At 41.4% G+C, this 27,095-nt stretch overlaps 1 protein-coding gene across 2 annotated transcripts in view; it reads right to left on the minus strand.

Moving 5' to 3' along the window:
* The window catches only part of POU6F2 (POU class 6 homeobox 2), a 450,607-nt gene that overhangs the window by 241,986 nt on the left and 181,526 nt on the right, over positions 1-27,095 (minus strand). For both annotated transcript variants that reach the window (XM_068549950.1, XM_068549952.1), the window contains 2 exons: positions 7,419-7,510; positions 4,157-4,385 (listed from right to left, as the gene is read on the minus strand). In XM_068549950.1, the coding sequence (XP_068406051.1) occupies positions 4,157-4,385; positions 7,419-7,510 (321 nt within the window). The remainder of the gene's footprint in view (positions 1-4,156; positions 4,386-7,418; positions 7,511-27,095) is intronic.

Below are 27,095 nucleotides of genomic sequence, written 5' to 3' on the forward strand. Positions count from 1 at the left end.
GGAGACAAAATGGAACGTGAGTGAACCAAAATTGTGGGTTAGCTAAAAGTCCACCAACTTGGTAGAGAAGAGTCACAAGGAGGAGCCGTGGAAGAGAGGAGACAGGTTAGTAGTCACCTGGGAGTGGGGACAGATGCCTGCCTGCTCGGAGGAGACAAAGATACAGCCTGCAGCCTGTTGGTTCACTGGCTGGACTCTTTTGGACTCTCTAATCCCCAAACCTCGTCCCAGGCTCCCTGAGGCTGGGCTGCAGGGCTGTTTCTAGGATTCGGTGAGATTTCTAACTCCTCACTCCTGTCTGTTTCCTTACACGAAGACACTACAATTGATGAGACAGCAGTGCGTCTCTCTCTCTCTCTCTCTCTCTCTCTCTCTCTCTCTCTCGGAAGGATCTGAAGAAAAAGGGAAAACAATCCCCAGGCTGTGCAGACGGGTTTCCTGCAGGGCAATGTGGTCTCTTTTTCAGGATGCGAAGCTTTTCCTGGATAAAATCTCAGAACAAGGGCTTCCCTGTGTTTTAATTATGCAAGGGAATACCTCTTGGTGTTGGGGATATAACTGTCCTGACAGAAACGGACACGTTCTCAAGTAAGTTATTCCTTTTGGTCATTATCGTCATTTAGAGGCCTGGGGTGGTGAGAGAGGATCAGGAGAATTAGTGATGGTGCTTATCACAGTCGCATGGCTCCCGGTGACCCTAACATGCTCAGAGTCTGGAGGATGCTGCTGGAGATAGTGGGGGAGGGCCAAACGAGTTCTGAAAAAGCCCCTTGGAGCAGGCTTTCTTAAACTTGAGTGTGCATAGGAGCCTCCTTTTAAGAACGCAGGTTCTGTTCAGGGTGCCTGGGATGGAGCCTTGATAAGATGCTGATGTCGCTGGTCTGGGGACCATGCACAGAGAAGGAGACTGAGATGGGACCCCCGCTGCCTGAGCAGAGAGAAGCTGCTCTCGTGTAAACGTGTCATTAGTGCTCATTAAAATACATGCAGGGATCACGGCCTCCGAGGCTCTGAGAGCTATTCCATGTCACTTGATAGGGAACGTAAATGAACCAGCTCTCAAGCCCTTTAGTAAAGAGGAAGATACTTGAAAATTTATTCCTGGGATTCCAAACCATTAAGAAACTGATGTCATTTTTTTTTTTCTTAGCAAATTTGTAGCTTTTGAGCTAGAAGAACGCATAGGCTGAAGGACTGGGCAGGAAAGTCGGAGAATAATCAAAGACAATTCCAGTTGGCAGACTTATTTCATGAATAAAATCTTAATGCTTCACAATGAGGAAAAGAGGAACCATCCAGAACTAAGTGCCTCCTATGGAAACAGGTCCTACTTCAGAAGTGTTGAACATTCAGTCACTCCCCCTCACACTGACGAATCAAATCTGTCTTGTAAAATCACACGAGAAGATGGCCTAGCTATTATAGGTGGGCAGACTTACTGGTTGTTTTAAAAGATTCTTAAAAGCCTTGGACTGAGGTTCCATTTTCATTGTCTAGAAGCAGGTCATGGGGAGGGGGCAGAGCATTCTACCCTGCCGGTTGTATAAATTTGTGTAAGGACTCCTTCGCAGGTATTATAACCCATTTACAGGAACACCACCCTTGAAAAAAGATGAGACTCAAGGACTTCTAGGACTGGCTCAGTCTCAAAGTCAATCAGGACCCCTGCAGATGACTTTCTGGCCACCAGCCATCACCCACCATCGTGAGTCCCACTACCTTCCATGACATAACCTGGGGAGCTACACAAGGTGCAGACGTGGCCAAGGGATTGTTAAGGGCCACAGTAGGTTTCCTAAAGGCGGTGAGATCATCCTTGGGTTGTCTGCTGGCCAACAAGATGACGGACTGGCATTGTCCTTCAGGTGGCAGACACTGATCTTGGACACCTTGCAGAGATGAGACGTTTTGCTGATTCCCATCCTTATTGCCCTTGGAATTTTTGCAGGATGACCATCTCTTTCTGGTTTGTCTGGGACTTTGCTGGTTTCAACGGTGAAAGTTACATGCCCCAGGAAAACCCCCAGTCCCTGGCAAACCAAGATGGCTGGTCCCTTTTCAGACTAATGAGGTCTGGGTGGTGAAGAACTTATGTGGGAAGATGTGAAAGGAACAAAAAGCTGAAGGAAACTGGAAGGGAGAAATTTCCTGGACCGTAACAGTAATTTAGGAGTTGGGATTCATTCTTAAGGATACCAAAGAAAAAAGGTGTTTGGAGGACGAGCTTGAGGGTTAAGAATAACTAGGAAGCTTTTCCTATAACTGGCTGACTTGCAAGTGGGAGATGTTTTCATAATGACCTCCTGACTCACTTCCAGCATCATTGAAATTTCAAAGATGGAGACAAAGGGAGAAATAGACCCTTGTGCTTGTGTAGTAGACAAGAGCTTGATCATCAATTCCAATACTCTTCTGAAGATGAGGCCAGTAGGGAAATTGTGTGAGAAGCACCAGGGGATAAAAAGAGCTAGTACTCTTATTGAAACTACTTAATCAGGATACCAATATTAGGATTCATTTTCTGAAACCAAAGGTGCCAAAAAGAACCAAATTCCAAACTATAAACTAATATTAAATTTGATATTTTTTAAAAAAAGAGAGAAAATTTTGATGGAAGTCTACATTGGACCAGTCACTCATGTTGAACCCTTTAAAAATAACCAGGTACTAAAATCCTAAGAACACCAAACCTTAATAAAGAGATAACTAGCCTGGTTTTTTTGGACTCTGTCTTTGGCATCCACTTTAACCAAGCAGGATTAATTCATGACCTAGGAGCTCTGTGAGCTTATGTTTATTTATAACATTCAATATTCCCATAAGGGCAAATGTTCCAAATGGAAGGCTGCATTTTGATAATGCCTGTTTCTTCATTAAGATTTCATCATCCACCTACATTAAAAAGCCGCTCCCTACACTTTGTTGCTTTCGCTTTCACCTTGTTTATTCCTGCCTTATTTGCTTAATCTTGAGATCCTGGCTTCCCAGGCACTCTCAGATTTGAAACTAGCAAAGTTTGTGCATTAGCGTGTCCCGGGCATGCATGATTTATGAATGGCAGGTTTCTTGGCACAATTTAATAGTACAAGAGAGACTTTGTTTTAAATATTAAAGTGAAAGTCAAGAAGTGGCAACAATGGGTAGGATATTAGAACATAGGGTGTGTGAAGAAGTTTGGGTCCAGAGTTAACCAGGTCTTACTTGGTCTATTCCTTAATCTATGGACTGACACTCTGACCGTTTTAATAGGTTATAAGGAGCCCTGACTTTTGACCAACTAAAAAAGTACTTTAAATTGTTATTATGATAACTTGCCCAACCAAACTCTCACTCTGTAAAGAAAAAAATTTAATTGCTAACATTTATCAGTGGAGAAAACAACTTCTTTGACCAGTCCAAAATAAATCTATCTTCCCTTTTTTTAGGCATCCTCATCATAGTCAAGCTATTTCTCCATCATAATAGTTCTTCCTCTGACAGTCTTTTGTAAATCAGTCTATCAGTCAGCATTACCAAATCTTTTAAAGAAAAGTTAAAACCTTTGTGATATCAAGAGAACTACTCTTCCTGAGTAGAGTCCAACTCTTATTATATGCCCATGATTACATAAGATAAGAGCTCTATATATAAGTCTATTTTTCTCATTACAAAATATGACCTCAAATGACATAATTTTTGTTTAATAATTATAACTAAAATATACTTAGTAAGAAAAATAGTAAGTTGATTATTCCAAATGATACCTTGTATTTGAAATGTTCCAAACACTTCACACACAAACAAGTAGTGTCTAACCTTTCTTTGCAGATGGCTAAATTGAAGAACTCATGAGATTATAATTCAAGGCCTCAAATAACATCACAATCATTTTATATCTAAGTTTTTGATGTGTCATGCAATGATTGCTCATAAATGCTTCCAGAAGAGCTGAAAGGTTTCAAGTCAATGTCAAGACATGAGGACTGATAAAGCCCATGGCTTGAGCAAACTCAGGATTCACAGACACCTTGAAAACTTTGCTTCCTACATAAGCCTTTCATAGCCTTTATGGTGGAAGCAGCTCTGAACTACATTCAACATTCAGGGCACTTGTCCACTTCAGAGAGCACGGGCCAGTGGATGGAGCCCTACAAGACACAGAGACATGGTGGGTTACCTTGTAGAGTTTGCAGTGGCAGAGTCATAATGCCTCCGGCTGCAGCTGCTGCTACCAGCCCTTGGATGTTGGTGAGGTTCGCAGTGGGCAGCGTGAGGACCAGCCCTTGCTGCCCTCCTAGCTGTCCGGCCATGCTGAAGGGGATGAGGACGGGCTGGCTGAGGGCCGGCGTGCCTCCCGGCCTCACCCCGGCGACAGCAGAGGCTAATTGCTGGGCCGTCAGGAGTGGCTGCAAGGAAACACAAAATCCCAGCTCACTTTCCAGTGGAACCAAGACATGGGTTTTTAGAGCATTCTTCTTCCACTTAAGCTGGGTCAGAAAGTTCCTGAACAAGTAGCAAAGAGACATGTTCTATTCCAGAAAAAAAAAGATTGACTTGCAGGAAAAAAATTGAAATTGTATTTCATTAATTTTTTTGGAAAATTTCATTTGGTTTGGAAAGCTCAAATACCTTGCAAAGTAATACCCTACACACGTATTATTCTTCCATGGATTTTTCACTCGATCCTACTCTTATATATTTGAAGCTCTCTGCTAATTTATTCTGTTTTTCCAAAAAGAACTCATTGGAATCAGTGGAATTTATTGGTTCAAAAGAGCAATGAAATACTATTTTCATCTATTAAATTAGCAAAGGTAATGCAAAAGATTTACGCAACACTGGTAAGTCTGTAGTGACACCATTATATGGATTTAGGACAGGTGGACTGACATAAACCTTTTGGAAAGCAGTCCACATCAAGGGCTACAAAAATATTCATCCCCTTTCGACTTAGAATATACTCCTGGGATATGCTTCTGAAGATACAATTTTTTTAAAAAATATAAATGAATGAAAATATGCATTACATTTTAAAATATATAAATGTTGAAAAACAGTTTGTTATATTGATAGTACTAAACTTGGTAAGATATTATACAGTCTTTAAAATGGATCATTCTGACACCTCTAGAAAAATAGAAAATGTTTATGAGAATATATAAAATTAACTGGATAATAATTAAGCAAGTGATGATGATCAAATCATTATTAAATGGTAAAATTATACATGTATAACGACAAGATCTAAAAAGGAATATAGAAAAACAAAAATATTTGATGTGGGTAAATTTGAAAAGCTTTAAAAAATTTCTTTTGTTATTACACTAATTCTTTGCCCTGTTAAAATGACATTAAAAACACATGTTTATATCCACTGTCCAACGGCCATTGTTTGATACGGAAAGGCAGCCACATAGGTGTGCACTTCTGGGCGCTAGATGTATCTGAGCTCAGGTGTGAGCTCAGGTGGGGGTCTTCAGGATGATGTAGGAAGGATTCCTTGTCCAACCAGGCCAGATGACTGAAAGGGTCACTTCAGCCGGGACTTTCATTGCACCCCTGCAGGAGCCATTTAAGATCTAATCCCATGCCCATTTTTCTTCTAGAGGAGCCGATAAAAAACTCTCATTGGGGAGTTTCAACTTTTTTGTTTTTAACGCAGTATGATTCTATAAAGTAAAAGGTAACTCAGTGTAGGTATAGCACAAAGCCCAATATTTAATAGCCAGGCACTATTTTAATGTGTATGAACTCCGATGTCCTACCAATGACATACTGAGTTAGTTACTTGTCCAAAGTCACATATCCAGAGGGGCGGGGGGATTCCGATCCAGCCAGGCTGCTCCAGAGCCCACGTTTCACTCCCTCTCAATACACAGAACAGATTTGGAGAAGCGGGGTGGCTTTATTTGAAGAATGGGGGATGGCTGAGTCCACTTTCTGGCCATTCCCTAAGTCACCCCTCAAGGCCCCTTCCGGGGAGCCCTCTGAAGAAGCACTGGGACTCCATCCATCTTAGTTTTAGAACCACTGCTCTGGATTCCGTGGGCCCAGCTCCTAATGTTTCTGCTAGACTTTACTAAATTCTCACCAAGTAACTGTGCCTCTCTTAAAAAAAAAAAAAAAAAGTTACACTAAAGGACAAAGCAAACATTTTTTAGGAATAAGTACAAAATGATAAACTGGTCTTCAGATTGCTGGCATCATATCACTGCCAGTAGTGATACCATGATGAAAGGGAAGGCAAATAGGCAGTCTTCGGACCGTAGGCAGGCCACAGATTTGGATGGTGGGGCCTGCAGCATTTTTTTAATTGAATTCATGGGCTTACAGCAGGGCATCCACTGTCCACTTTGTCCCAGTGTCCCCTGCTTCTCACTGTCTGGGTCTGTCGTGCTATGTTTCTAACCTGGAGGCACTGGAGTTTGTCACCCCTGGTATGTTCACACACACACACACACACACACACACACACACACACACAATGTCACGAGCATGAAATTAGAAAGGACATGGCCTTCAGAAGCTGGTTTCTGAGATGCCCAGTCAAACTCCCTCTAGGGCTCCATAAGAGATCAGGCATCAACCCAGGCTTTCTGTCTGGAGCACAGAGGCATTCGTGCTCTGAGATGCACTTTGGAATCTGAGGCCATAGGGAGACTTGGCGGGGGCTGGAACAAGAAAGTCAAGACCAACTCAAGCTCTAAACTTGGGTTTTCAAGCCTGGAACTGATGAGCCCTGAAGTGCTGAAAGTGATTAATTTCCTGGAACCACAATGACAACCAAAGAGAGAGAAAGGCTCAAGGATCAGCTTCTTTTTCTATAAAAGTGGGTGAACTCTGAGAACTTCACACTAAATGACAGAGGTTAAAAAAAAAAGCCCAGCCTTTTACAATTGTATTCTACATCTCCATATAACCACACCAGGCTGCAAATAACAAATATTGGACTTTAAAAAATAATGAATGTATTTCTTTATTAATGCAGGAGCTATATATGATGTACAGTATTGTCAAACCCAACAAGCTGAACTTGCATTAAAATTGCATTAACTTTTTTGTATTAAATCACATCTTGTATTTCAAAAACGGCTATAGTAAGGTTGAAATAACTTAATTTTTTTCACACTCCAGTCATTAAAGTTTTACTTTCCAGAAAACTGCATGATAACCAACAGCACAACTGTAGTGGGTTTTAAGAAGAAAAAATGTTTCCAAATGATTAAAATCAACATTCCCTTTAAAAAGAGAGAAGAGTTCTGCTAACACATTTTTTTTTCTTGATGGTATTTAATAAATAATGTAGCCATACACTTTCCCATACAAAAATTTATCACCGTCTTTGCTCTGTTGGAGTTAATTGGTTTTAACTCATTATTATTTATTTGGTTATTTATATGGTTAAACCATCCTACATGCAGCAGTTGAGAGATACTGACCTGTGGCCCAACCGGGAACGGGGGGTGGGTCTGACTGGCCTGTTGTTGTTCAGGGGTGCCTGGGTCTGACAGCGCCGGGTTTCCTCTGGCCCCTGGAATTCAAAAGAGAAGAGCACCCTTAATGTAAGATCCAGCCCGGGAACTGCCCATGACCCCATTTTCCTGAGATGTCACATAACATTAAGGCACAGATGATACGCCAGAGTGCTTTACCAATAGCTCCAGTGCTCAAATCACTTGTCAACTGCATACATTATGCTAACGGACGTTGGGGATGGACAAAGTCATTCTAGGAGGGAGAGGCTGTGACAGCAAAGAAAGTGACACCATCATCAGTCGCACTAATAGGCTTGCATTATACATCAGTTTGCAGGGGGTGTGCCAACATGGCCCCGGTGTGGGAAACTGCATCCTTTATGCATAGGCGGGCAACAGCTAATCTAATTTCCCAAAGCCAGAGAAAGCGTGATCTCAGAAACGACCAAGCACATCTATATTATCCCTTAACATGGCTTCGTACCCTTAAGCCCTTTCTCCATACACACTTCAGGTACTGAATCTTATGGATGCGTTTTCCTAAAAACAAAGCCTTTTTCTTTTCTTTTTTTTTTTAAATTGAAGTATAGTTGATTTACAATGTCATGTTAGTTTCAGGTGTACAGCACAATGGTTCAGTTATACATACATATATATATGTGCGTGTGTGTGTGTGTGTGTGTGTGTGTATATATATATATATATATATATATATATATATATATATATATATATATATATATACACACACATTCTTTTTCAGATTCTTTTTCCTTATAGGTTATTACAAAATACTGAGTAGAGTTCCCTGTGCTCTATGGTAGGTCCTTGTTGGTGGCCCCTTATGTCCTAAAAAGCACATGCATCTCCTTAAGCAAATTTCCTGGGTGCTAACTGACCCCCACACTACCCCCAGGGATCCCCCCTGTGGTAAGCATAGAACATAATGTACTTCCTTTGCTAGAATCCTGTTGGATGCTAAAGCCTGAAAAATGAAATTCCACCAAAACAGCAGATCTTTCAAACTTTCTTAAACATTATTGTTTCTCTGTGTGTGCTTATGTGCTTTGTTTCAGGACAAACCATAGAAGGTGATATAGTGGCAGTAACAATAAATATATAAATAAATAAGCAAGCAAACAAATAAATAAAGCTAGCAGCCATTTTTGAGGGGTCTTAGTTGGTAGCTTTTGTTTTCTTGGTGATTGAAATCCAATTCCAAGCCATCCTTAACAAGATCCTCTTTCCTGATGTTTGTCCTATGAATAGCAAGTGGAAGACAATTCAAACCTTGTTTACTGGCGTGCCATGGATGACCAAGAAAAAAAAGATATGATTCTGTCACACTTATAAACTTTAAAGAAGGTATTATTAGCTCATTTAAAACAAATTCTTCTATATATTCTCCAAAGGGACAGACTTATAAATAATGGAAATGTGGAAAAAAATACTTCAGCACATTAAGCTACAAATAAAATTGACTGCTACATATTATTCAATTGACTTCCATCTCCACAGCCATGTGTCAATCATAACAGCATTTTATAATAGGATTAAGCAATAAATGTGCAAAGCCATTATGCAGAAATCTGAAAATCTGATTAATTTGTAATATTTCTTCGTGCCGAAAGTCAAGAATGGACATTGCTTGGGGAATACTTACAAGCATTCTATTGAAATTTCTAAATTGATTTGGAACAAACTAATAAAAACACAGACTTGCTGACATTTTATAAAGCGAATTCTGTCAAAATATGTTTGGCATTTTAATGATCGCTGTCATTTAATAACAAGGGTAAGATGGCCCATCATAAGGTGCCCACAACTTCCCCATAACATGCAGGAGACCTTTCTTCTAAATTTTTTATATTTGATTTATTTATCATGCTTGAGTAGCAGGGCATTTTAAACTGGGAGGTGCATTATGCAGTGTAAATCTCACAACTTCAGTTCTTACAGACCCAAGTCCTATTTTGCCTTAGAATTCTCAGTAGAGTTTTATTTACTTTTATAGAGCTAACCAGGTCCCAAAGTGATCTTTTGGTCAATTAATGTAAATTCTCAAATGGTTAAAAATCTGCTTTGGTTTAGTTTATGAAAATGTTTTAAAAAAATTGGTTTGTTCTTTATGCTTGCCAGACATGGATTTTTATGCCTGACTGTGAAAAAGTTTGACAATGCAAAAAGAAAGAGAAAAATCTTTTTATACAATTAAAAAACATATATCTTAATCAAAAATTTTTTCTATACTATGCCAGGCCCTTCTGTCTCATACTTCTTTCATGCATACCGGGCTCACTTTTTGATTCTGTTCCTAATGACACATCATGGTAATGTTTGGGATCTGTCCCATCCAGGCACTGTGTCAACAAGATTGTGTCTTTGTTACCTGTAACTTGACACAGATTACATTTGCTTACATTTTATTCTCTGTTGCTGGAGGCTCTCACCAGTGCACAGCAGCTTGTTTTGAGGCTGGTTATTCTCAAAAACCATGTTCAGTGCAGTCCAGGACAATTCCACACAATTTCATGTGTAAAATGAAGTCTTTCACAGGCTCTAGAGGAGATTATGTATGCTCTCCTGCCTGGATCAAAAAGTAATGTTTCTTCTTAATGCACATCTCCATTTTCCCCAAACACATGTATCACACTTAACCTTGTAAGACCATAAACTAATCTGTCTGGGGTCATAAGGCGGCTCCCAAATCAGGGGCCTTCTCAGAGCCAGAGGGGGGATCCAGTAGTCAGAATGAATAAATGACGTTGGCTAAGAGTTTCAGAGAGCTCTGAAGCAGCGCTCAGCCGTAAGTCAGAAGAGAATTTGAGGTGAGGTACAGGCACAGATACGAAAATGTGAACTTAAGTGGGTTGGGCAGGTTCCTCCTGATCAGGGTCCTAGGAAATATGCTAGGAGATCAAGGAGATCAAAGAAGCCCAGAAAGCTCTCTGTGGCCTGTTCTGAATTTAAGAGTCTAGGCTTTTCAGGCAGCAACTGTGAGCTCCAGGAGGGCAGATCCTGTGTTCACTGGTTACTGCTTTATGCCCTGCCCTTAATGTAGGCATCATTCACATTGATTGAATATTCACTCAGTGGAAACAGAGGCTGGGCTTTTAACTGGGGGCTGGTATAATTCCTTTAAAATAGGTATGGGCATCCACTTCACTAGTTACTCTTATTTAGCATAAACTTTGGAAATTATCTCTAAATTATTAGCTTCTTAGCAAATTCGACTGTAATTCTGATTTTTTGGGGTTTTTTTGTTTGTTTGTTTTTTTAATTTTTATTGGAGTATAGTTGATTTACTCCAATGTTGTGTTAGTTTCAGGTGTACAGCAAAGTGAATCAGTTATACATATACATATATCCACTCTTTTTTAGATTCTTTTCCCATATAAGTCGTTACAGAGTACTGAGTAGAGTTCCCTGTGCTATATAGTAGGTCCTTATTAGTTATCTATTCCAATTTAGATATTAAAAGCAGTTTGGTGCACAGGTTAAAAGCAAGGACTCTTAAATTTGAAACTCTCCTTGCATTGAGATTTAGCCCTGCCCCTTAACTAGTTGGGTGAACTTGTGCTGGTTTTCCAGTTTACTTATATATACACTAGCTTCCTCTTGTAAAAAATCCGGGAAAATAATTGTATGTCATTCATAGGGTTGCTACGGTGAGGATTAAATGAGCACATATATTTGTAAATGTCTTGGAACAGTGCATGCTTGCCACAGAAGTGTTCTTTCTCTTGACTACCATTAGTTAATAAGATTTCATTTATATTTAATACAATATTTAGTATTATTTAATTTGCCCATCATATTTACCTGCCCCACGTAACTCAACACAAACGCCCATGCCTATGTGTGCTGTCCATGTTTCCTCACACACCACCCTAACCGTGTGCTCTGTACCATCTGATAAATGTTTGGATCTGAACTAAATGGTCAGGTCTTTAAAGAGCCTATGAAGTGAGATGCTCACGGATAATCCCTCCTTTAGTCCCTGGTAGCATAACCAGGTAATACAGCACAAAGATACTGGCAATTTGCTCCCAAATTCTCACCCAGACCATAGCTTAGACCAGCAGCTCTCACCCAGGCCTATGAGTCAGAATGGGCTGTGGAGCTTCCTGAACACACAGAGGTTCACATCCCTCATGAGGCTACTTTCAGAGCATCCAGAGGGTGGCTCCTGTGTACGTTTTGTAAAACGCCACTGGTGATAGAAGACCACAGGGAGAAAACAGTGGCCTACATGCTGCTCAGGCAAGTATCAATCTCCTCTGCACTGAGGATGCCATACAATTAGCTTTACGACAGCAGGTGGGTCATCAGCCAGCATTACTCCCTTGGCCCTCCAAGCTCCTCTACCTGGAGCATGCTTCCATCGTAATCCTGGTGGCCTTCTAGTTTAGCAATCTATGTCAGATGCATCTATTTTGTAATGTTCACAGGTACTTCAAGGAGTAAAAACTGATTTTAAAAGGGATCGTAAGGACTTCCCTGGCGGCCCAGTGGTTAAGACTCTGAGCTTCCACTGCAGGGGGCTCGGGTTCAATCCCTTGTTGGGGAAGTTCCACATGCTGCTCGATGCAGCCAAAAATAAATAAATAAAAGCGATCATAAAAAAATTTAAAATAGCTACATTATATTTATTTCTTTTCTAGCTTTATCAGTAGCAATTAATGAACGTTGTCGGATGAAAAACAAATGAATTAGTCTTCTATAACGTTTACAGTTTTGGATCTTCATTCAGTTTTTCTCCATTATCAAAATGTATTAATGGGTTTTAATTTTTTTTAATAAATTTATTTATTTGTTTATTTATTTTTGGCTGTGTTGGGTCTTCGTTGCTGCATGTGGGCTTTCTCTAGTTGTGGCGAGCAGGGGCTACTCTTCGTTGCGGTGCGCGTGGGCTTCAGTAGTTGTGGCACGTGGGCTCAGTAGTTGTGGCTCGTGGGCTCTAGAGCTCAGGCTCAGTAGTTGTAGTGCACAGGCTTAGTTGCTCTGCAGCATGTGGGATCTTCCCGGACCAGGGCTCAAACCCGTGTCCCCTGCATTGGCAGGTGGATTCTTAACCACTGCACCACCAGAGAAACCCTGGGCTTTAATTTTTGAGTGCTTAATTTAAAAATAAATAATAAGATGACCAGGAAATAAAAATAAATAAAATAAAGTAGCTATATAATAGAAGTCACTTCTGTAAACACAGGGACGCCTGATAGAAGTCTGCTAAGGAAAGGATAAGTCATAAATGTTGGAGACACTGCAAGACTGATTAGGAGTTTGGCTGGTACACTGCAATAAAACTTAATTTTAATTGTTAAAATGCCTGCTTGTCAGAGCATTGGTTCATTCGACACCATCTTTCCAGTGTTGATCTTGTAACCAAAATCTGCAAATCTGCTGGCCGCTCTCTCTGCTCTGGAGAGCCTGAACTATCTAGGTAGCTGGGGTGGGGGCAGTGATACCCTAGGCCCCTGCTCCTCTCTTTAGTAACATCCTGACTGGGGGAGCCTCTGAAGTTGCACCCTGCCCCCCACCAAGTCAAGGTCAGAGTTCCTGAATGACCATCACTGCATTCCTCATAGTAAGTTAGTTTTCTTTTGCAAATTAAAACAATTTTCTTTTTGTATAAGAGTTTTTGATTAACTGAGGCAAACAAGACGCAGCACCTCTTAGCAACTCTAAGAGTGAAACAGATGTGCACTCCAGGATAGTTTTAAATCCGACCCCCTCCACCATTACCCCTTGCCTCCACCTGTCTTTTTGGAGTTGACTCTTCCAAATAAGTCATTTTAAGAAACAAATAGAACATTTTTAATCCTGAGAGGGCATACTCCTTTCTGGATCCTTACCCCATTGCCTTTGCAAAGAGGATACAAGGGCTGGGGCAGATTGAGGAGAAAACAGACTTGCACATATGAATGGCTCATCGGAATACACCAGTTCCACTTTCAGTTGGCCATCCTCCAATATTCAGTGCACGAGATTCCCTCATTAACGACCAATGCATTTTTAACAAGTCGATTCTTCAGAGGGAGAGTTTGGGTTTCTGTCTGCTATGCATTAGCACAAACAATCACAAGAAGGTCACAGGGATCCCTCAGCTTTTTCTGGTATGTATACCTTTCCTACCCACTGTTTGCTGTTTTCACTGGGGAGTGAGGTGAGGCAGAGGTTGCTTATTATTAAGATGGACAGTTGAATGCATTATTATTTCATGTTGGGCATGTGAACCCAGCTAAGTGGGGCAGAAGGCCCCTCTAAATTAAACTTCCCTTTCTTTCAATTTCTTCAAGATTACTAAATGCCAAGGAGGGAGTGGAGGTGTCTATACAAATATTTTCAAAGTCACTGCCACTGTCTGCCATTTTTTATTGCCCGTTGAGATTTCTTTATGATACTGGCCACACAAGTATTTACGTCCAGAACACTACACAGACCCCTGGTGGAACTGGAGACTCTAAAGAGATAAGCCACGCTTGAAAATTAAACATTCATTAATTAACTTAGGGTTTGTGCATTTTTGCAAGTTCTGTTGTCAAGTACTTGTAACCTCACCCATTGAGGCCTGTAGAACAGTAAATGTCTGATGACATTAATGGGAAGAATGGATTCCTTTATTCTTCTAGCAGGTGACTTATCTGGCCTTTGATGGAGGGAAATCCAGTTATCTTTGAGCGAGGGGTCTAGGTCCTCAGTGGTTTTATTTTATTTTTTCTTCGGTGGTTTTAAATGCTGATCTTTATTTAAAGGCTGTACATAAGCATTAAAAGTCAAAGGGAGATTAGAGATATCTAGGTAAAGCAGAACAAGAAACCCCAAAAATCCCTTATTTGGACTTGATTATCTGAAGATGTTTTTGTAATATCTACCAAAATTATTCAATATTTGCTTCAGTCCTCCATGTAGACTTAGTCTATGTGTGCTCTGGAAACCTTTAAAGACGTTTTGTTCTCTCAAAATTTCCTATATCTCCCTTCAGTCGTCCTCCAACAATTTTTTATCATTTGTTTTCACATCCATCTCATAAAAGCAGAGCTGAACTCCTGCGATATCCAGGCCAATAAAGTTCTCAATTTCTGTAAATGCTTCCTCTCAGAAAAGAGATGAAAAAAAGAGACAGTCATCAAATATACTTAAGCAAAATTCCACGACACACTGTTGGCATGTGGAGAGCTTTGGGGTACGGGTCAATGCTTGAGCACAGCTGTCTCTACAGGAGTATAAATTCCTTCAGGGCAAAGATTCTTTCTCACTAACCTTTGTATCTCCTGCAGCTCAGCTCTGGGCCTCGGCATGTGTGTATGTATGCATATATGTGTGTATGTATGTATTATGTATGTACGTTGGTGTTTAGGTAAGTTGTTCTTAAAATGTTGGAGATGTGTATCAGAGTGTGCTGAAACGATTTAGAAACAGATTTTAAACCACCTGAAAATGATTTGTCTCATTTTTAAAATGCCCTTCTTGATCTAAGAAGCTTTGCTAATTTCAACACACTTCTCCCAGGAAATGGACACTTCCTCTGACAAGGTCATTGCTAGGGGCCACGTTCACCACTGCACTGCATCCAGGGATGAAGTCCTTGCTCTCAACCTACTGATGGGACCCTGGTACGGGCCCCCTGGACACAAAGGTCGCGTAGACCCTGTGTTTTTATGCGCATGCAGGGAGCTTGATTCTACGCTTCATCTATGCTCAACCTTACGTGAGGGCTGGCTACATAATTTATGGGGCTCAGTGCCAAATGCAAGTCCGAGTCCCTAACCTGGGGCTGGGAAGTCAATCTCCCCCTTCCCCAGGGCTGCTGCCTTAATCCACGGCAGATGGGTGAACTCAAGGGATTGCAACCTCCTTGCTGGGCTGCGCTGGGCACCTGGATGGGATGAGATGCATGCTGATCCTATGACTCTCCCTGCACCTGAGTCTAGAACACTGAGAAGGGCAGGAGGGAGAAGGTGACAGCTACACTCCAGCTTCGGGGGTCCTGGGGCACCCAGGGCAGAGAGCAGGTGGCTGAGAACTGCCCTGTCCTGGAGAGGCAGGGAGGTAGTGGCGGGACTGCCAGAGGCTCCAAGCCTCCCTGCCTCTGACCCCACGCTCTTGTCGTCCCATTGGACTTGACTCACTAAACACAATTTCAAAGATAAATTATTAAGAATCTCAAGATGGTGATCTCAGAGCCTTAAACTCCACACGTGGGACCCTGCTGGGTGGCGAGCCCTGTGTGCCTGCAGTGGTGGATGGCCCATGAAGCAGGCCCTGCCCAAGAGACCTTCTCATCAAGGGTCCTCAAGTTTTAAAAATTGCACGTAAACCTACAACTCTTTGAGAACCACCTTCCAAATCCGTGTAAATTCTGATAAGAGTGTTTATGTCTATAGAGGAATTTAGACGTGGCTTGTTTTCCCCAACAAGAAACCAAACTTACAAATCATCATGTTATTATCAGTGACCACATGTGCTGGAAAAGTAAGATAAAATTTTGTTTTGTTTTCTATCCATTCTCAGTTACCTGTTCCTAAAATGGGGAGACAGGGCATGAATTCCTTAAAAGAAAAATCATAGAAAAGATGTCTTTTCTTTCAGTTGTAGACCTATTTTACTAACAATGTTACACTTTCACTAACAATAAATACAGATTTTTTTCCCTCCTGACCAGCTGCCAAGTTTGACAACAAGGGGATGAGATCAGGACACTCTCAGGTGGAATACCTGGCCTAGTTTTAAGGTCCCCCAAGTTACCTACCCATGGCAAAACGTGCAAGAATGACTGAGAACTGACTTTAAATATGCTTGAAAAATGGTCAAAGCTGATAACTAATCTGCTTTAAAACTGTGTGTGTGTGCGTGTGTGTGTGTGTGTGTGTGTGTGTGTGTGTGTGTTGGGGTAGGAGGATGAGGCGGAAGGGAGGGGAACTACTCCATCTTTTCTTACCTTCGTTATAGTTAACCGGGGCGGGGGGGGGGGGACGGGGGACAAGCCGTAGCGTAAAGGTCACTGTGATTCTTTTTGCAACAGCCCAGCCTCCAGCCTCTTATAGCAACACTTGAGTTTGTATCTAATATCTGCAAGGCTCTCTTTGAGGCCCCCCAAACCTACAGAGCTGCCCCATCAGAAGTCCCATTATGAGTTTTTAAACTGTTTTCAGTTTATTGAGGTTCTTAGCTGAGCAGCCCCCAATGCAGGCAGACCCCAGAGACTCTGTGGGTCCAGTTCCAGACCACCACAACAAAGCAAATAATGCAATAAAGTGAGTCACACAAATTTTTTGGTTTCCCAGTGCTTACAAAAGTTACGTTTACACTATACTGTAGTCTATTAAGTGTGCAATAGCATTACGTCTAAAAAAATGTACACACCGTAATTTAAAAATACTTCTAAAAAATGCTAACCATCATCTGATAACACAGCGTAGCCACAAACCTTCAATTTGTAAAAAAAAAAAAAAAAAAAAAAAAAAAAAAATGCAGTAACTGTGAAGCACATGAAAGTGAAGCACAATAAAACAAGGTGAGCATGCAGATACCTGGACCCCAAGTCTGAGAAGGAGGTGAGGGTGAAATAGAGAGAGCTGCATCGTGGTTACATGAGCTCAAGTTCCTGGCTTAGACTGAAGTCAGCTGGAAACCACAGTGATGTATGTTTCCCCTCTTCTCCTAAACCTACATGCCTTCAAAAGGTATGAACTCTGCACAACCTTTCAGCAGCAAGGAGGCTGCTGATCTGACGTTCAGAGTATGATTTACCATGAGCCACAACGGAAGAAATCATTATTTCAATTGGAAATGATGGCCTCTGGGTGCAGTCGCTTCTGATAACATACGCGGTACAAGATCTCGGAGACCCTCAGTGCAGAAAGCGTGTGGCCCTTGGTCCGCAGTGACTGTGAAGAGCAGGCGATTGGATCATCACAGACTGTCGACCCTCCCAGACTTTGAGACGTCACAGGGCAGTCCAGTTAAAGAAGCCCGTTAACGATCACGCGAATAGAAAGATCTCGGCATTTGATTTTGCCAAGTAAAAACGTTTTTTTAAACTGCCATGCACTCTCACGATCCTACAACAAAGGTATTTTAAAGCCGTTCTCCCATACCAAAGAATGTGTTCTCTGTTTAAAGGAAAATCCTTTAAATTGAAGCAATTCAGACTAATGAAAAACTCACTGCATCGGACTTTTCTTTCTCCTTCTCCCTTTGCCCAGTGTCTGCTTTGTTGCAGAGGGACACTGGTCTGCCACAGAGCATTCAGGAGCTTCTGGTCAACCTGGTAGGATTTGAGGAATCACAGCAGCCCTCTCCTTTCACTCCTCCAGGCATAAGAAATATCTGACCAAACACTCCTAAAATGTTTCTTCTTTTGAATAAATAATTCCTCTTTTGCCTATCCTTTTGTAGAGACATCAGTATAATTTTCTTTATATATAAAGTTCTATGTGCCAAGTAATACATTAATTACTTTGCATATATTATCAACCCTTATAATAACCCTGTAAGGTGTTTATGATTATTATGTCCATTTATACAGGATACTAAGCTTTATTACTCACATACCTAGTTAGTGACAGAGAGGTGACTACATCCCAGGCTATCCGACTGATGGAAGGCCCACATCTGTATCAGCTAGACTACTCCACTGCTCAAATATTTTATAAGCATTCACCAAATACTTACTATGGGCCAGACACTTTGCTTAGTATTTTGTCTACATTTTCTCATTAAATCTCCAAAGAAGCCCTGTGTTATCAGGATTATCATTCTCCTTTTACAGCTGTGGAAACTGATGTTTAAACGGCTTAAACAACTCACCTATAGTCACACAGTTAGGGAACGACAGCACTGGGATTTGAACCAAATTCCATCCAACTCCAACAACACTTACGCTACCCTAGGTATCAAATGAAATGTTCCAGGGAGACAGAACACAATAAATCCCACACCGTGACAGAAATTGTACTTTGGGGATATCTTCTTCTGTACCCAGTGAACCCTGGCTCCGGAGACCTCTAGGTTCCAGGTCTGGGAGGTGGGTGATGGAAAAAGGAAAATGGAACATGATGGCAGGAGACAGGCTTTTCCTGTGCCCCACTTTTCCCCCAGACATGTCCTGACCAGCTCCTAAGAAGTAAGCACCCCGGTCTCCTGTAAAATGATGCTCATCATGAGCAGAATGACAGCCGCATGTAGTTTAGGGTCTCCACGTGATCTCTGGACCAGCAGCACAAGCACCGCTTGGGACCCTGCTCGGAAGGCAGACCTGCAGGTCTCAGACCCACGGAATCAAAATCTGCGTGGAAAGAAAATCCCCAGGTGATTCATACTCACAGTGAAGTGTGAAAAGCACTGGTGTTGAGTTTACAGCTCTCTTCCTCCCTCCCTCCCTCCCTCCCTTCCTTCCCTCCTTTCCTCCCTTGGGTGGCATTTAAAGTGTACATGCACCTAAAACGCCCAACTTTTAGCAGACATTGGCAGTGGACTGTTACATCCTTTCTCACAGAAGTCAGGCGGGGGCAGGTGAGAATGTAGGAAAAGCAAACGTTCAAGAGGCACACTCTCCATCACAGTCATCACCCTGGAGCACGTCTCACCCCGTGCAAGCCGGTGGGAGGACGCCCAGGGAAGAGCGTCACAGCGGGAAGTGCTGCTCCTACATTCTTAAAGGGAAGCATATTTATCCTTTTTAAAACACAGCAAAACTCATGCCAAATGTAGCCCAATACCCATGCTCTGTGATTTATGATGATTTTCCTGACACTTTCTCCTTCCATACCCATAGCTCTGCTTTTCCATGGTGAGGGCCCATGAAGGTACGAGTCTGGCCTCTCTATTTCAGTTATTTACCCTGAGAGCGCCACATTCTTTGCAAAAGTAGCCAGAGTGCCACTTTAAAAAGGGGGAATAAAAATTTTAAACCCCTTTAAGCTGAAATAAAATTGCATTTCTACACAGATACTCTGAAAGGGTAGAATTTGCAATCATTCTTGCATGCAACTAAAGATTGGTGAAAGTGGGGTCACTTAGAACTCAGCAAAGGACAGGAAGGAAATACCCCCAGAGGAACTACATTGCATGAAACTGTAGCATCACACCTAGTTAGCAAGCCCTTACAGTAATGAAGCGTCTATGACAGCACGACAGCACAAGACTGTGCAGGAAGAAAAGGATGTCACACAACTCACTGTGTACAAATTGCCAAGTGCTGCAAAACCTTCTTTGGAGATGGGGTAATGAAACACTGCATCTGTAATAAGATTAAGTAGATCTAGAATATAAAAACTCAAATTAATGACCCATCAATAGTTAATAGTTGGTTAGATTTCCCCCCGCCCGAGAATTGGTTATAAAAAACCAAACAGCCAAACTAGTCCAATTCATGTGTCTCTGACCATTTTTCTCTCACTTAGCCTATTTATTTCTTAGCATTACTGTAATTGAAAAAGTATCTATTGCTAAAAGATGCTATTAACTTGAGTGCATTCATAGAGTGTTCTATCACTAATAGACTTAGGTCATATTCTTTTATCCATTTAGCAAAGCATTATTTTGTTGTCCTCTTGTTCGGAAGATTTTGTTCCACTTAAAGTCAAATAGAACAAAAGCTTCACAGAACTTGTTCAGATTGTTTTTTTATCATTATTTTAACTCCATTATATGATAGGATCAAATGCATAGCAATTTCCATTTGTTATATTAACTTATTTTTGGATCTGTGTCAGAGCTCATTATAAAAATTATGCCTATGAAACATGACTTGGACTCAGATTTTAACGGTAAGGTTCTAAGTCCAAATACTTTAAAAATCTACTTCTTGAGTTTACATTTGGCTTTAGAACGGTAGTGTCCGAATTGAAGTAGAAAACAGAGCCGACCGCTAACTCAATGGTGAAAAGGTGACATAGTGGAAGTAACGCTGTCCAGTCATTTAAAAATATATACCAAATCTAGGATGCTACAGATGTAAAATTCATGAATATTTTATGTTGTACTAAGAAAGAAAACAAGCTGCTAATTAAACCATGACATGACACTGATTATAAGACACATCCCAATTTTTATCCTAAAATTTTCCCTTTAAGATGTCACATTAAATTATGAGGAGGAAAGCTGTGTATCTCAGAATGAATAAAATACTTCAGTACTCATTGGCCTTTATATATCTATAAATTACGGCACAGAGAACAAGCAATAGCATAAACTGGAAATTTTACATTTAATCTCTAAATATCCTCAAGATTTGGTGGGTCAGACTTTTACGACTGGAATATGATAGTTGGATAAAATGCCTTATTTAGAAGAAATAGATTCAATCAAGAAGGGATCGGGGAAAGAAACTAACAGCTGTAGAGCATCAGTCTGGCAACAGACTAGAATATTCTACATATGTCACCTGATTTCATCTTCATACCAGCCCCATGATATTAGAACTCAGGTTCAGAAAATTTAAGTAACAGACATACATCCACAGCTTATTTTTTTTTAAAGGAGGAGGAGGAAGAGGAGCTGGGATTCAAACCCACATGTGGTCAAGTTTTGGGGTTCAAGCTGCACCATAAGCAAATCTATGGACAGTCTGCAAATCTAAGAATGTGTATAATGAGGAGTGTTTAGGTATATCAACATGCTTCAGCCAAAGACCACCATGTAGTTGAACTTGATTTATAGACTCATTGACAGGAGGGAGAATGCACACCCTGGGGAACCATGGGGCATCACAGTAAGAAGAGATGACATAGATTTGGGCTTGTGTTGAGTGACTCTGAAGAGGGTTTGAAGAAGTGGGGCTTTGCTCTGGATTGGACCCTATCTGGAAGTCAGAACTATGTTATGATTGAATATTTTAATAATTCTTGTGTAGAAGTTAGGAAAGAGGGAGTGGGGTTAAAGTCATAATTGGGAAAAGAGCAATATTCACTCATATTAGCCAGGATGGGTGAATAGTTGGCCATTTTGTGGTCTGGACAATGTTCTCGTTTTGTCTGTCTTCAGATGGGCTATGGGGTGATCTTGGTTTTGTCCTGATCCATCCTGGTCAGATTGGCCTTGTCTGATTTGTTCTGTGAAACTGGGTCCAGGAACAGGACACCAAGGCCTCCTGTGTGTGCCAAGCTGTAATATTCCGACAATACAGCCTGGAGTCAGAATGACTTGCGTTTTCATCTTTGCTTCACCTGTGCTATCTGTGTGACTCTAGATAAGTTACTCGACCTCTCTGATCTCAAGTTTCCTCAACTGTAAAATGGAGATAGCCATGGCACCTGTATTATAGTTGTGATAGGGAAACAGATTACCGAATGAAAAGAGCCCAGCATTGTGCCCGGCACAAAATAAATGCTCAACAAAGTTGGTTGTCACTATGAGTTATCACTGGAACATTATTACAAATGACATTGACATATGATTATCCAGTCACAAGTGATCTTGATAAAGAAGGAGAGAGGAAAGCATGTGACCACAGAGGACGCCCTTTAGAGGAGCCTGTAAAATCAGACATGTGCAACCAATATCCACGAATGAATTCAGATACAGGAAAAAAAAATGCAGGAAGACTGGACAATGAGGACGACGTCTGAATCAAAATCGCCACGTCTAAAAACTCTTGAGTTCCTGCCCAGTGTTTCTAAACAGCACATTTCCCACAAGTCCAAAAAAACTCAGCATCTCCCCTCTCAAAAGCTCAGGTTCCTCCTAACTTGCTCCAAAAGCAAATCTCTTTGCCTGGTCCCTCTGCTTCACCCCCAGAGACAGCCAGACACCATATCCCAAATCTTGCACTCCAGCCTTGCTGACCACTTCCCCTTCTCTGCTTCAGCTGCCCTCATTGTCACTCAGACCATGGGACATAGTCACCGTACCTCTGATCTGTCCTGTCTCTCATCCATCCTACACACTGATGGCAGTGAGACCGTAAATACTGGAGACCCACCCCCCTCATCTTTGGCTTCTACCTCTCCGAGAGAAAGCTGGGTCTGCAGATGGGGGTGGTACGGGCTTGGGGTGGAGTAGGTGGGAAAGGGGACACCCATCAGGAGACCTGTCAGTGGTAAAGGCTGGCCCCAGGGAGAGACGTAAGGGAGCAGGAGAGCCTTGTGGGAAGGAGCACGGACTCTGCAGCTGGATTGCCCGCTGTCTCCACCACATACCAGAGGTGGGACCTCAAGCAAGTGGCTTAATCTTTCTCTGCTCAGTTTCATCATCTGTAAAATTGAAATAAAAATGGTACTTCCCTCCTGAAGTGAGGATTAAGTACATTAATCCACATAATTAAAGTTTCTGGCACATAGTAAACACTCAGTGAAGGTGAGCTTTCTTATTACTATTATATTTCAAGGGAGACAGAGCCCTACGCTGGGGTCCGCACTGCCAAGTGTGTCGCCCAGCGGGGCTGTAGTCCACAGAGCGGGCAGTGCTCCAGGCAGCAGGCCTGGGGACGGTGGCCACAGCTGTTTGATCTGACAAAGATGCTGAACATTCGCCTCAAACACTGTCAATGCCTCGAGGGCAGGGTCGAGCCCGCAGGTGTGTCGGGAGAGGAACACAGAGACGGGATGGAGCAGGGCCCAACAGCAACCTCCCTTAGAGGTCTGCGAAGGCTCTGTGGGCAGGGGGATGACAGGCACTGCCCACAGCTCGGACCCAGGGCAGAGGGAGCTCAGCACAGAGCACATGCAGCCCAGTGTGAGCTAGGGCAGAGAAGAATGAAAGAAATTATACTTCCCAAGTGGAAGGTATGGTTTTCAGGGCAATGTCTGGCAGTCATGGCTTTGGCCAAAATGGTGCAATTGATCCCTAGGAATCTATACATGGGCTGGGTCACACCTGAATGTGAATCCAAAAAAGAACTTAGCTCCGAAGTGGATCCTAAGCACAGATGTATATATAGGCGGACTCAAAATAAGGACCAGATGGACAACAGCAAAAAGGAGGTGGTGACAGCCCTTATGGGTGAGTGAACAGCAAACGACTGCTCAGAGCCCAGCCTGGATTCTGTTTGTATTTTCTATTTTATTTTATTTCATTTCATTACTTCATTTTACTATTTTATGCTGTTTTATTTCATTTTATTTTATATTATTTTACTTTATTGTGGTAAGAACACTTAACATGAGATCTACCCTCAACAAAATTTTAAGTACACAATAAGGTATTGTTAACTACAGGCACAATGTAGTACCTATAGAACTTATTCATCTTGAATAACTGAAACGTTTTACCCGTTGAGGAGAAAATCCCCTCCCGCATCCCCAACTCCTGGCAACCACCATTCGACTCTGTTTCTATGAGTTTGAGCATTTTAGATACTTCGTATAAGTGGAATCATGAAGTGTTTGTCCTTCTGTGTCTGGCTTACATCACTTAGCATAATGTCCTCCAGGTCCATCCATGTCGCATATGGCAGGATTTCTTTCTTTTTGGATAGTATTCCATTGTATGTACACACCATATCTTCTTTATGCATTCATCCCTGGATGGACATTTAGGTTGTTTCCATATCTTCGCTATTGTGGACAATGAGATATCATCTCACACCTGCTAGGATATGTATGTCTGAGTCACTTTGCTGTGCACCTGAAACTATCACAACATTGTTAATCCGATATACTCCAATTTATAAAATAAAAAGTAATAAAAAAAAAAAAAAAGACAACACATGTTGGCAAAGATGTAGAGAAAATGGAACCCTCGTCCACTGTTGATGGGAATGTAAAATGCTGCAACTGCTATGGAAAACAGTATGGAGGTTCCTCAAATTAAAAATAGAACTACCATACGATCCAGCAATCTCACTTCAGGGTATATACCCCAAGGAAACAAAATCAGGATCTCAAAGAGAATCTACACTCCCATGTTCACTGCAGCATTATTCACAGTAGCCAAATATGTTTGTACTTTCTTGCAGCTGCCCTTTATCTGCACTTGCTTCCAGGAGCAATCAGGTCCTTGCTCTGTAGGGGAGTTATTCTTGCGGGATTCTGAGTCCTAAAATCGGAGTCTGAGTTCCAAATCCAATACCAAATGTGAGCTCTAGCCACCTCATCTGAAAATTGGGATCCTAACCCTAGTCTTTGATCATCCAATCTTCACGATATTATTAAGTTCTTGCTAGGTGGCAGGTATTTTACAAGATGCTAGGGACACATTAAAATAGTGCTATGTCATCCTACTTCTCCTCGTTACTTAATTAATTCACTCATTCCCAACAAATATTTACTGAATAATGACTAGATACAGTTCCTGGGCCTTTGGGGCTTATAGCCTAGCAGGGAGGCTATGCATTAAACTAATAGTTAGACAAAGAGTTGTTTCAGGAGACCCCCTGAACAAGGCTGCAGGGACCCCTGGAGGACCAGGGGCAGCCCCAGGATGTCCATCTCCATTTCCACCAGTTGCCCCATCAGGAGAAGATGTTTGGGAGTAATTGACCCTACTCTTATAAAACTTCCTTTGAGACATACCCTTCATGTTCAAAAAACAAAATCTGTAATTGCATCTTAATGGCTTGTACCATATGAACGGGAGTTTAAAGACCTGGAGCCCTTAACCCAACGGTCTCCATTGACAGCTTTTCTGAGCTGGCAGGAAGGAGGAGACTTGAGCAGCTCTATCTGGATCTGATTACCCCAGGATTATTTCCTGTATATTTTAGCTGGGCTGAGACTCTTGTCCTTATTTCCCTCTTGTTCCTTGCCCCCCCACCCCCGCTTTCTTCTCCCCCAGCCAATTGCAACGCTGTTCTAATGACTGCACGGATATTAGACACACGTAGCCATCACCACTTCCTTAGGTAACAATGGATAAACATCAGCTGGAGAAATCCCAGGTCTATATTATTTATGAAGCTGCAATTCTCCTGTAAGTAACCCAGTTGTTAAAATGATATGTATCTATGTAATTGAGTCTTCTGTATACAAATAAATAAGACTTTATTGCAATGTCAGAAGTTAACAGACCAGTCAATAAAATCAATAACTCACTTTTTCTTGCTTATATATCTAACTTTTCTCCACCTTTCCTATGTCCTCTGTTTGTTCTGGTTACATATTACCGCTCACACGAAAGCACAGCTCTTGTGCTTCTGTTTCTTAAACTGTAGGCGAAAGGAGAGATGGCAAACAATGGGAAAAAGAAAACCATGAAACCTTCCGCCCAGGTGGTGTTTCACATTTCACGTGTATTTTTTTAAGGAAATTAAAGAGGAGAGAAAAATGTCTTGTTTTATAAGTCAGAGTGCAGACATTTTTAATCTGAGTGCCCCACCAAAGGCATGAACAAATCAGGTCACAACCATAGGTGACAGAAGCATCTCTCCAGGCCAGTATTGCCTTGTTCCCTAACCGCTGTCAAAACAGCCCTGCTGGATTAGAGCTGCACCCCTTCACCACCATGGCTGAGATCGTGTCGGCATTTCCCTTTTAAATCCCCAGTGTTGAGAAGTGGGTAATTCAGCTGGAAATTTTTTTCTCTGCATAATCCGTGGCATATACTATCTCTGAAGTGGGGAAGAGGTTTATTTGGAATTGGTAGGTATTTTTGAAAGCCATTTGCTTAATTGATTTGGCCGAGCTCACTAAAAGAGCTTAAAAGAACAGCTTGATATTTTTTGGTGCCTATTTTAAAAATCCAATTAAACAAATTGGCATTGATCCAAATTTTCCACACCTGAGGGGGGGAAGATAACCGAAATTGAGAAAAAGAAAAATTAATAGATTGAGTGCCTCTAATCTTCATGATGGTTCTACTGCTGTGCAAATAAGTCCATGATTTAATGGTCCATCCACATTGACCAGTTTGTCCTCTTCCATGGACTAGATAGATGAAATTGTCCCTCTTTATTTTCTATCAGAGCAGGACTGGGACTCTTGGGAAAGGAGGCCCCTGGCATTTATGAGAATTGACAGGGAATCCTGGACTTTCCATCAGGTAGGTGGAATACTGGATTCTTAGTGGTTTGATGTTGAGAATATGGTAATGTTCATACTTCGGTTTGGAACATGAAATGATAATTCAGATTTGCATAGCATCTTCTGTATTATAATAATAATAATAAGGAATTAAGTTAGGAGTTTGGGATTAACATATACACACTACTATATATAAAATAGTAACCAACAAGGACCTATAGCACAGGGAACTATACTCAATATTTTGCAATAAACTATAAGGGCAAAGAATCTGAAAATATATATATATATATATATATATATATATATATATATATACGTATAACTGAATCACTTTGCTGTACACCTGAAACTAGCACAACATTGTAAATCAGCTACTCTTCAATAAAAATAAGTTTTAAGAAAGGAATTATATTCATCATTGTGGATCATGAATAGTAATGCCAACTTTTAAATTTGCTCTTCAGCAAATGGAAGCTGTAGGAGAAGGTGGTCTACAAGAACTCTTGGCATCACCAGGGCTAAGAAAATGTGAAAATTATTGGTCTAGAGGATACTGTCAATTACTGCTAACCCAGGTTACAGAACCCATGATTCTCCTCATTGTATTTTTCCTGGAGTAAAAACTTCCGGTTTGGATATAGTACATTTAAAGTGCCTCTGGGACTTCAGTGGAGATGCTGATACTGCCAGATGCTCGGGGAAGAGGGGGTAGGTGGAGACACGGACTCAGGAACAA

This window comes from Eschrichtius robustus, chromosome 8 (genome assembly GCF_028021215.1).
Source record: "Eschrichtius robustus isolate mEscRob2 chromosome 8, mEscRob2.pri, whole genome shotgun sequence".
Lineage (NCBI taxonomy): Eukaryota > Metazoa > Chordata > Mammalia > Artiodactyla > Eschrichtiidae > Eschrichtius > Eschrichtius robustus.